Source organism: Populus euphratica, unplaced genomic scaffold, assembly GCF_000495115.2.
Source record: "Populus euphratica unplaced genomic scaffold, PopEup_1.0 scaffold41.1, whole genome shotgun sequence".
Classification (NCBI taxonomy): domain Eukaryota; kingdom Viridiplantae; phylum Streptophyta; class Magnoliopsida; order Malpighiales; family Salicaceae; genus Populus; species Populus euphratica.
In genome coordinates this window covers 558,989-571,472 of record NW_011499868.1, presented here as the reverse complement: position 1 = coordinate 571,472, position 12,484 = coordinate 558,989, and the positions used below count along the sequence as shown (strand labels likewise).

General features: G+C 28.3%; 1 protein-coding gene across 1 annotated transcript; it reads right to left on the bottom strand.

The window, feature by feature from the left end:
* Window positions 1-485: 485 nt before the first annotated feature.
* On the bottom strand, window positions 486-2,235 carry LOC105126533 (anthocyanidin 3-O-glucosyltransferase 5). The gene has a single exon (XM_011027417.1). The coding sequence runs from the start codon at window positions 2,164-2,166 to the stop codon at window positions 721-723; it is 1,446 nt and encodes a 481-aa protein (XP_011025719.1). The 5' UTR covers window positions 2,167-2,235; the 3' UTR covers window positions 486-720.
* Window positions 2,236-12,484: the final 10,249 nt, after the last annotated feature.

Genomic DNA, 12,484 nt, shown 5'->3' with positions numbered 1-12,484 from the left:
AGAAAACGCAGATGTATTTCTGTTTCCTACAAAGTCTACCCCACATGCTCTCACTGGCATTTGAACCATTGATTTTCAAGTTGAACTTCTAAACTCAATCAATTGCGTGTTCTATTATTACAGATGACTCTTTCTTTTATTTTTGTTATATGATCGTTCTAAACAATTGCATGAGTGTCTACTTAGGTAACGACTAATTTGAATATTCTTTTTTCTTCTTTTGCTAAATGTTGGTTATTCTTTCTCCCAAAAAAGGAGGCAAGCAGAGTCTTACTACTATTACAACTAAGACGAGATCAGTGATTTATCATTTGTCTACGAACATGAACAACATAACTTTGCTTGATAGTGTTTAGAATTGTAGTAATGGTTATTTTTTATTTGAAAATACAATAAAATAATATAGTTATTTTTATTTTTTTAAACTTATCTTTGATACTAATATATATCAAACGATTCAAAATTATAAAAAAAATTAAAAACACTTTTTTGATGTAAAAAGAAATAATACACTCACTGTAAAATAAAAAAACCTTGGAAAGGCTAAAGTACAAGAACTCACCCTCAAGTACCACATTACAACAGTAAAAGATGAAAAAGGTCCGTAACACCTATTAACTAACTGAAGCTGGAAATTAATAGTATATGGTTACGGAGGTAGCTAGAAGGGCATGGCTAAATGGAACAATAAGTAACATTCTGGGTAAATAAATTTGCAGCCTAGGCACCTTGAGCCTTTGCTTTCTGGAAATGCAAGCTGAGCTCACAGTGTTTGGCTATTTGAGACAGTGAATTGTAGGAGGAACCACCTTTACTACTCAAAGCGTTCACTCCACTTTGCTTAAGTTCGTTGACCCTTTTCCTTATTCCAAATCCTTCTTCATCCTCCATGATCTTCCTTATCATCATCTCTATCTCCGCCCCTACCACAACGCGTTCCGATGCCAAAGTCTTTGGTTGAACAGCCACACCAAGCTCCTCCGTAAGAATTGTAGCATTCATTTTCTGCTCTGCATATAACGGCCACGCAATCATAGGCACCCCATTGGTTATACTCTCCAAGGTTGAGTTCCAGCCACAATGTGACAAAAATCCACCCACAGATGGATGTGCCAAGATCTCCACTTGTGGCGCCCACATTGGGACAACTAGTCCCACCTCGCGGGTTCTGTCCAAAAACCCTTCGGGTAAAAAGCTTGGGATTCCTTCAGATCCATCATCTAGGTTAAAAAATGCCCCAGCTGCGTCATTATCTATTGGTGGACGTACCACCCAAACAAATCTTTGTTTACTCAACTCCAACCCCCAAGCCAGCTCTGCCATTTGGTCGCTTGACAAGGTACCACCACTCCCGAATGAGACATAAATCACAGATTCGTAGGGTTGGTTGTCAAGCCAATTCAATACTTGGTTTCTTGGAACCGAAGGTCCAACCGGTCTAACTAGTGGACCAATTGGATAGACGGGTGCTTTTGCGACCCGTCCTAACATTTGAAAATCTCTCAAGGCTCCAAGAGTAGTAGGCTCCAAATCCTCCCAAGTATTCATCAAAATCCCATCAGCCATTGGCATCTCAATCCCAATACGTTTGTATTCGATGTACGTTTGATCATTCCTATCCAAGTATGCCTGAAGAGTGTCTTCGAACTGAACCGACTTGCAACCTGGAATACTTAGTGGCTGTTTTTGAATAATATGCTTGTCTTCCACATTTTTATCTATGGTTGGGACATATATTGTGATTGCAAAAAACCATGCATTAGAAGTGTCGAAAACATATTTTAACATATTGAACTCTTCAGCAACAGCAAATGCCTCGGTGCCAAACAAGTCGACAATCAAAGCTTTTGGTGGAGACTTCAACGCCAAGATTGCAGAACGGAGGCTTGGTAAGGTCTCACGCATCATTACTGCCAGACTTGTTACAACTGTTGCTGCAGGATCGATTAGGCCAGAGATATCAACAAAAGGAAGTATGATAATGTTGATATGAGGGTATGGTTCTTTTAGAAGTGATTGTGTGGTGGAGGCATCAGTTGCCACGACAAATAAGGTCACATGGAAGCCATGGTTGGTCACAAGACGCTTACCAAGCTCAAGGACAGGGATGAGATGTCCCATGCCGGGGCTGGCTAGTAAGGCTGCATGAGGTTTTGTGCTTTGCATGGTTGCAGGTTTTGAATAGCTACTGTATAGAGACTGATATTGGCACCCAGCAGGGTTTGAAGTGGTTAATTTGTTTTCCCGTTGTTGCATAATAAGACTGCTACGATATTTATAAGCAAGTTCATGCAAGCTATTTAATTCCATATTGACTTGGGCCAAAAAAAATTATGCATTTGCTAGGTTAATTGGAACGCTACTTGAGATATGTATTCGTCATTGATTACCGACTGCAGTTAAGAAAAGTGGCTCAAATTTCTTAGCACATGACAAGATTTTGATTGGATATCACCTTAAGTAATATGGCAAGTCCTGACTTTAAAAAAAAAAAAAAAATTACTTTAGCATACGCTGAACTCATCATACAGGTGTACGGGCAACATTCATATATATGTATTTACAGGTGTACGGGCAACATTCATATATATATATATGTATTAAAAAACAAAGAGAATGAACTCCAGGGCTTGATCTAGTGGAGGAAGGGCTTGTCTCTTTCCACTGCACCTGGGTTCGAGCCCTGGCGTGCACGCCTGTCACCCCCGCGGTGCCTTATATGCCTACTGGGTTTGCAGGGTATTTAGTGGGCCGTGGGGATTAGTCGTGGTGCGCGCAAGCTGGCCCGGACACCCCACGTAAATCAAAAAAAAAAAACAAAAAAAAACAGAGAGAATACATCCATAACGACCAAGATTATAATCAGCTTATTAAGACGGTATATAATTTATTTAAAGAATCAATATATTTATTGTATTTGTATTTTTTAATATTAATGAAATTATATTTGAAAACAAAACTATATAAAAATCCAGGATAATGGGATCACGACTTTTAATGACTATCAATTTCCTTGGTTTCTTTCCTACCGATATTTAATTTTGAGCTGACCTCAATCTCATCCGCTGTTATGGCCGGGAGATGGTAATTTATTATATTTGGATGTATCCTATTAATTAACTAGAATAAAAGTAAAATTATGTTCCTTGAAATGATTAAATACTACACACAGCTGATTATCTTTCTTAATATAGTAATATAATATGGTTCATGCATGTGACGGGTTGAAATTTCAAAAACTTTTCAAAATATTTTTTATTTTAAAATAATATTTTTTTAGCTTTTTAATTTTTTTTAATATCATCATATATAAATAATAAAATAATTAAATAAAAAACGTTTGAGACCACAGAAACTTGAGCCACCTTAATTTATTATCGAATCATAGCACTTGACCTTAACGACTTGCCTAGGGACAGCCCTCCATCGAACCCAATATAGTGGTGGAAATAATTAAATTTTGAACGGATTCATTTATATGGCCAACTTGTAAAGCCATTACGTAATTAATTAGGGGGGCTATGATATTAACAGCATCCCATTGCGATGATTCAACCACAGTGATCTGCCATTTTTAATTATAATTTTAATACATGCATACATACATACATATAAATAAAACTATTTTTGAAAAATATATACACCGCACAAATGATATAAAAATAGGGGAAGCATTCAGAATAAATAATAGAAAGTGAAGATATAGAATTGCCCTAACAGGCTGCTTCTTAACTCGGACAACCGTTGCTCGTATTTTTAAATAGGTATGCATGTGATCAATGAAAAAATAATTGTGCGAGTTGCGCCATCTTTATATCATGATATTTATCATAGCCATCTATCTAACTTTGCCGACCCAAAAAAGGTTTTGTTGTCTGATTGGGTACCAACGTCAAACCTATATATATATATATATATATATATATATAGCCAAAAAAAATTATATGTTTTAATTTTTAATAATTGGTATCAGAGTTTTTCAACCATTAGTATTACTAGTAGTTAGGTTGATTTCGGACAACTTACAAATTACATAAGATTTGCGCAGACAATCGACGTTGATCTTGCAAAGTTTGTCTCCTCTCGTGTTATTCGCTTAAATCTGGGTCCTCGCTCCTCATGTCATGGCACTACTTGTTGTTTGAATCTATTTGCACGCTTACTTTCTGCTCTTATATATATATATATATATATATTGGGAGATCCTTTGGAGTAAATTATAATCTAGTCTTTATTTTGATGATTTTGTAAGTTAGTCTCTTTATTTTTGAGAAACATAAGTTAATCGATTGACCAAAGCTGGTTGTTTTTTTACCTCTCTAAATTACCCCTTTTTATATCTAAATTTACGTGTCATTTTGATATTTTCTTGAAATAGTCCCTTTAAAGAAAAGAATCTTCAACTCCATTCATACCATTAGTCCTACATTTGTAATAGCGTTAATGAGTTGTAATTTTAAAATATTTCTTCTAATGTGCTTATTTAAATTGTCGTGGAAAAAAATGAAAAAATAAAAAATCTGAAGTGGTGAACATATAAAAGAAAAGATCGCAACCAATAATGAAAAGAATAAAATTATACAAACCTAATAGATAAATATAAAAGTAATCGGAGCAGCCGTTGCCCCTCTCATTATTTAAGATTGCACATGGTCAATCGAGCTGTATTTGTTGAGCTATGTGCACAGAGCACATGTTCTTGATAAGTTCCTTATCCACCATTATGTATTTGAAGCATATGGTACTGGTGGCAGGCCTTTAGCCTTTCCTTTTTCTTTTTTTTTTTCTTTTTTTTGATGAGGAGAAGTTGTTGATCATAATATTTTCAGAGTATTGATTTATAGATTCAACTGTCGGTTTGACAGCTCAGCCACCAGTTCTTTATGATATTCTGTGAAAAAAATCTAAACCCTTAACACGATGTTAACATCAATTAAATCTAAACCCTTAACACGATGTTAACATAAATTGATGAGTTGTAAAGTTTTATATATTTAAATTTAGTAATGTATGGATTTCAAATAAATATGGGTTTGGTGAGTTATGAAATTCCATATATTTAGATTTAATTAAGTTTAAATAAATATAAATTTAATGATTTATCATACCCTATATATTTTGGTTCAGTTATATACAAAACCTAAATAAATATAAATTTATCAATACACTTTTCAAACCAAGCGGTTTGGTTTGCCTCATTAATGGTCCAATGGAATAGACCGTTAGCAATCTAGACCAAGAGTTGTTCATATATATATATATATATATTAACAAATCTACATATATTTTAATTAATTTTACAAATTTTAAAATTAATAACCATATATATCTTCAATAACTCTAAATTTAATGAAACCGAACTGATGAACTCATCAGCAACCACCGTAGCTTCCGCTCCAAATAGGTCAACGATCAATGCTGCAGGACGAAATGACAAAGCGGATACGGCAGCCAAATGAAAGCACAAATCCTTGTTACAACAACCGCATCAGGGCTGACAAGTTCAGAGATGTCGAAGGGTGGCCGTAGCTTAATGATCTCCAAGATATTTTCGGTTTCGGAGTCATGGCTGACTGAAGAACTTGAGATTCTGCTGCCAAATGATCAGATTCAACAACAAAAATGTTATTTCAAGGCTGTGATGTGCATTTCATCCTCCAGTTGTTTTGCTTTTCTATAAAAAAAAAAAAATGGGGGTCGAAGCCCAAAGTCTCACCAATTGTTTGATTTTCTCACTGTTTTTAAAACTTTGTCCAAGCAATTTTGTAACATCTTAATTATTAATATATATTTCTTGCATCATTTTCACTTTATTTTTAAATCTTGCCGTTTAACATTTTTTCTCTAATTAAAAACTTCATATCATACACATCAAATGCAACTAATTAATTTTAATTTTAATTTTATTTATTTATTTCCATACCGTGGATAGAAGAACCGAGAAGCTACTCCCTGTAAAATTAGCTTGGCATTTTGGTGCTAATAAATGTAAAGGCCGAACTAATTAATAGGGGAGATGTGTTCTGAGATATTAATTAAACACATCAAGTATAATTAATTTTCTAGCCCAAGGGTAAACATATAAGTTAATAATTGTATATTATATCTCTAATCAATATTCACCGTTTTTATCATAAAAGCCACAAGCTAGCCCCACAATTATGCCACCGCAAAATGACATGCCTTACGCATGGGGTCAGAATTCTGTTATAAAATATTAGATGATTGCGCTGTATTGTTTTGTGAGCCGGATTAAAAAACATTATCATAAACAAATCAATTTTATTTGTTTATCAAAAAAATATATATATATGCCACGTTTGTCGAACTGCATGTTATCCCACGATCTACAATTACAGATTTTCTATTGAAAAAATCTTTCTTGAACGAGAAAGAAGGCGAGGATGGTAAAAGTTGGTTTGGATACTCTATATAAATTAAAAAAAATAATAATAAATTTAGAAAAAAATAATAATAGATTTAGAAACAAAACTGTTTTTTAAAATAATTATTTTTAATTTAATTTTTAAATTTTTAATATTTAATAATTACGTCTTTAATTTCATTAATTAAATAATTTTAAATTTAATTAAATTTTTAAACTTTCAATTTATGTTATCTTAGCGTAAATTTCAATTTATTCCTTTTTCTATTTTTTTAATTCATACTTTTTTATATGTTTTTATATACAAAAATATAAAAAATAAATAATGTTTTAATAATATCAACGTGAGTGTATTAAAAATATAGAAATAACATATCACTTATGCATTGTCACAATGCTCTTTCCAAAATGTCAACATGGAGATCCATTTTACATAGCATTTTGTCTTGTCAGGTTTAAAATTAAACTTTAAAGAAGTTGACTTAATTTAATTGATTTAAAAAATTTAAATAAAAATTACTCGACTTAGTAAAAATTTAAATTGATTTTATAAAGATTAAAAAACATAATTATTTTTATTTTTTAAATATTAAAATAATAAAATATTTAATTAACTTATGTCAACCATATTTAACATGTCAAATATATGTTTCAATTACAAACTTCACTTTGTTTAATAACTTAATTTTTTATTTAATTATAAAATAATAAATTATATATGATCACAAACAAATCATCAAATAACTTTAAATACAATTATGACATGCTATAAAAAAACACTTGTTTATATTATAAAAAAATATAATTTTATTTGAAAATAAAATAATATTTAATAAAATAGTAATACCTCAAACATACTCTGAATTGATTTAAAAATAAAATGAAACAATATATATAATATATTTTACTTAATTAATTTTCTTAATAAATTTAAATTGAAAAAAAAAAACATATCAGTCAAGCGGCCCCGGATAGCCTAGCATACCTAGCCATTACAAATCAAGCAAAGCATCCAGGCCTGGCAGCACCAAACCCACGCGCCTGAAAAAAAAAAAAAAAAAACCTGCACATTGACTATTAGTTTTATCCTAGCCTCCTCTTTGGCCATAAAAAACAATTTCAAGTATTTCAAGTAAATAAAGTTTGGTTGGACTAGAAAAAAAAAATAATGTTGACTTCTACCATTCCAAAATTTAAATAAGGTTTCCGTTATAAACACAAGCAAACTTGTTATGAGCGGAGTTCGGAAAATTAAATAAGTTGGAGAGAAAAAGAAAATGTCGTAGTTTATGTACCATTTAAAAAATTTAATATATGATAAATATTATTAGTTTAAAAAATATAATTTTTAAAACTGGGTTTTGTAATTTTCAAATGTACGTGATTATAAATTTTATCATCTAAATAGTAAGATATAGCAAATAATTATTTACTTTGCTGTATAGAGGTATATATTTTGCATTTATAAGCAACATCTGGCTTACATTTAATATCAGAAATTAATATATAAAATGGAAAATTATTGATAAAAAATAAAGATAAATAGTTTGGTTTAGAAAACATATTAATAAGTTGTGAAGCATACAAGAGCTATTGCTCTTCTAAACTGTAGATACAGTTTATTAATGGTAAATTTCTTAGCCAAGACAACGTTGTTTTCAAACAATTTAATCATTTTTGTAATTATTTTCATTTTAGTACCTCGACTTATATTTTATTCAATATAGCCCTGACAAAACAAGTTCACAGCCAAAAATAGCAAAAAGGACGGTCTTTTTACTTAATTGAAGTATTTTTGAATTGTTTTCCATTCTAATCCCTAAAGATATAATTAAATTATAATCAATATAGTCTCTACATATAAGATAATAGTCAAATAAAAAGAAAATTGATGATGAAAACTACCTGGTTTGCATTCATAAATTTAAATAAAACTTGGTTTATGCCTCTTTCAATCCCTAAGCTTAAAAATTATGAAATAATTTTTCCAAATTTAAAATGTGTGTGTGTCTATATATATATATAAAAGCTAAAAGATATTGTGTCATAAAATAAAATATTTTTTGATAGAATAATAGCCTACATGGGCACGTGAAATGAGCTCCCCTTATTTTTTTTAATCCTTTAACTTATTTTTTTCCAAAAATAATTGTTAAAGTAAAATAATAATAAAATAAAAATATATTTATAAAACAAGATTTGTCATATCTAAGAATATATATTTGTAGATTTAACAATTTGATATTTAAAATACCTTATTTTAAAATATTATTTTTAATTGATTATTATATTAATCTTATGAATTGCTGGAACAATGCAAATGATTCAAAGTCAATAAGAAGATGGCATTGAGTTGTATTAGTGTTTTTTTCATATCATAAAATTTGTTAATCAAGGAATGAAAAGATTACGAAGGAGCTTAGTATAATATATTAGAAAATATATAAATTGATAAATTTTAAAAAGAGTTATGAATACTAATTAAATATTAAAGCTAAATAAAAAAGCTAAAATAGATGCACGTGCAGATATTGTATAGGTATAGGCTAGAAAGATTCATGCTAATTAACAATAATATATGCCCACCAAAATATGGAACATAAGCTAATTTTTATTTAATTTTTAAGAAATTAAAATAAATATTCAAAATAATTTGAAGGATTCAAATTTTAGAGGAAAAAATTATATATTATCTAAATTTATAAATTTTTATTTATGCATTTCTTTTTATGTTTTGAAGAAACATGAGTTTTTTTAATTAATAACATGATTTTTAAACAGTGAACACCAAAATTTCAACTTGTTATAAATAAAAATCAACAATGATAGCCTCATTACCTATCTCAAAATATCCTTTAATCAATCTGAAAATATAAAAAAAAAACAAAAAAAAAAAAACTTAACAGACCAAGATATAAAAAAAAAAAAAATTGTTGAACTCTCTTATCAAAGACAAATCAATTGACACAAAAATTAATTTTTTTCATTGTTGGAATGTAGCGCGTCAAAATGCTTCACTCTCATCTCCTTCTTTAGTGACTTATTCTTTTCTCTCTCAGTATTCAAGGTCTTAAATGCAAGGGAAATAAAGTTTTAGGATTAAAATGTAAAAACCTAAACTATAAGGATTAAAATAGAAAACTTTAGGAATGAAATTCAACCTTTTATAAAAAAAAAATACATGGACCAAAAATAAAAATAAAAAAACAAAAAAAACTAAGGGACCAAATCATTTTTTTAATTAATGGATTAAATTGAAAACAAAATTCAGGATCAAATCACAAACACCTAACTTACAAGGGTAAAAATATTAAAATAAAAACTTAGGGGGTGAAAATAATTTATTGCTAATAAAAGAAGTAATTATGTTCTCACATGATGTTGTGGTCCGATTATCAAAATATATTATTAATTAGTTCTTTTATAATTAAAATGGATATGTTAAAAGAAATATTAATTCTTTTCTTATTCATATTTTTTTGTTGAATAAAACTCTTTTTTATTAGGAGCACATTTTTTGAAAAAAAAATAGAGAAGATTAAAATAAAAGTTTGTTAAAAATTTCAATCATTTTAAATAATTAAAAAAAATGTTTCTTTTCAACCTAAACTCATTTTTTTCTTATTAAGCCATTTCTTTATTGTTTTAGCATATTTTTTGGTTGAAATTAGTGTTTTTTAACCAAACAATTATCATATCACATAAACAAGTTTTAATAAAAAAATATTAAAATAAATGACTTGATATTTTATATGTGATTGAAGGAAAAAAAATAATAAGATAAAATAATGTCAAAATATATTAAAAAAAGAAGAAGATTATTTTCATTGAATTTTCAAGAGCACACTTTAACTTTTTTCATATTAGGTATATAATAATTAGAAAAAATAACATGTACACAAAAACCTATAATATTATTTAAGAATTAAGAAAAAATTAAATAATAATTTAAATATCAGATTAAGTATTTTATTTATACTGTATTTCAATTAAAGTCTAAAAAAAAAAGTTGAAAAACAAAAACTATAAGAATAGGCTAAACACGTGGGCATCAAAGATTGATCCTACGTGCCTAACCCAATAGAAAATAAGCATGGCAGGCAACTGCTCTTTTTATTATTATTATTTTATATTTAAGGGTGGATAATATTTTATCCATTCTTTTATTTTAAAAAAATAAAATCAAACAAACAATGCATCATATGTAAAGGAAAAGGACACCTTGTCTATAAAATGGCAAAATTAAGATGCATTATCAACCGATTTCGATTCCAACCATCAAAGAGGTGGTTGGAAAGTTAAATATTGGGTTTATTTGGATATAAAAACTTTTTTAAAAATTATTTTTTATTTAAAAATAACTAATAAATACTATAAAAATATTAAGTAACATTTTTCCAATCCTATAACACCTTTACATCAAAAATAAAAAATTAAAATAAATAAAAAACAATTTTTTATTAACCTTAATCTATTTTGTTTTAGCAAGATGAAAGTTTAAAAATACCTCAATAACACTTTATTTGTCGAGAGAAATCTATTGATATTAAAATTAATTTTTTTATCATTAAAATATGGTTAACTGACCGCTTTTTTCTTCTTCTTTTTTCAATAATTTTATCTATTTTCTCTTGACAGTTAAGGATTGAAACATGAAAAAAGTTTAGGATTTAAGTATAAAAATCTAAAACTAAAAGGATCAAAGATGTCTAAATGAAGACTATTGGGATAAAAATGATGTTTTTCATGCAAAAATAGAAAAAATCCCATTATTTTTGTTATTTTCATTCTTCTTCTTTTAATTATTTTTAATATTATAAAATTTAAATCACTTCATCAAATCAGCTTCTAAATCAATTTTGAAATTTTAACAAACATCTTGGATTGTCAAGAACATGGAAAGAGAAGAAAATATCAACAAATATGATGACACCATTACATGAAGGATGAAATTGAATTAAAATAAGGTTTAGTGACTAAAATAAAAATAAAAAAAATAAAAAAGCATTGTTCAATGAATAACAGTGCCATCAACAATGAATTATTTCCGAGTGCACAAAACAGAATAGTTAAACACCGTGCTCTTTTAGTGTATTGCTATAATAAAAACAAGTCTCGCAAAAAGTTTCACTTTGCTAGTCTATGGCTGGTAGCTCCAAGTCTTGAACTTAGAAAATTAGTAGGCAAACCTCCTTGTCTATCTATTGGGGGTTAGCGTGGTGTGTGTATTAATCATAGTATAACTAATTATGAGTTTATTCTAATTATGAGTTTGTTCAAGTAATTGCCTCAAAATCGAATTTCTTAATTAGCTTCGACATGAAATTTAGATAAAGGATGGTATCTAATCACTATAAAGTATTATGCGGTGTCCTTGATAAATAAAAATTTTATACCAACTAAATTTAAAAATATAATTGTTGTTGTTTTTTAAAGTATTTTTCATGTTAAAATATATTAAAATTATTTTTTTATTTTTTTAAAATTATTTTTAAAATTAGCACATCAAAACTATTTAAGATGATATAAGAAGTTATATTTAAAAAAAAAAAGATAGGGAAGAAAACAAGTCTTAGAATGATTTAATTATAAGAAATTGAAGTCATTGTTGATTATAAAGTACATACAATTTGGCTATTTATTTTTTATTTAGACAGAATATTGTGTACTTAAATGAGTGTGTATTTTGCGCTTTCTTCTTGTTATATTATTGAGTACTTCTAGATTATCTTTCTCTTTTTGTCATGAACAGCAGTCAAGTTAGTGGGAATTAAAAGAGATATGCAATGCCTATTTTGACAAAAATAAAATAAAAAAAATATTAATCACACACGCGTATTTAGTGATTGGCTAGCTACATGAATGACGCCCAGAAGGAAAAAATTCGAAGGCTTGAACCAGTAGTAATCAATGAAGTCAAGCCACGTTTGCTGTAGTTTTTTTAGAAAATAAATTCTAGAGAAGGAAGTAATTTTTTTTATGTTTAGTTGTACAATGAAAAATAAATTAAAAAATATTTTTTAATGTTTAGTTATATTATTAAAAATAAATTGAAAAATAATTTATTAATATTTTATTTTTTTCAAGTTTATTAAAATA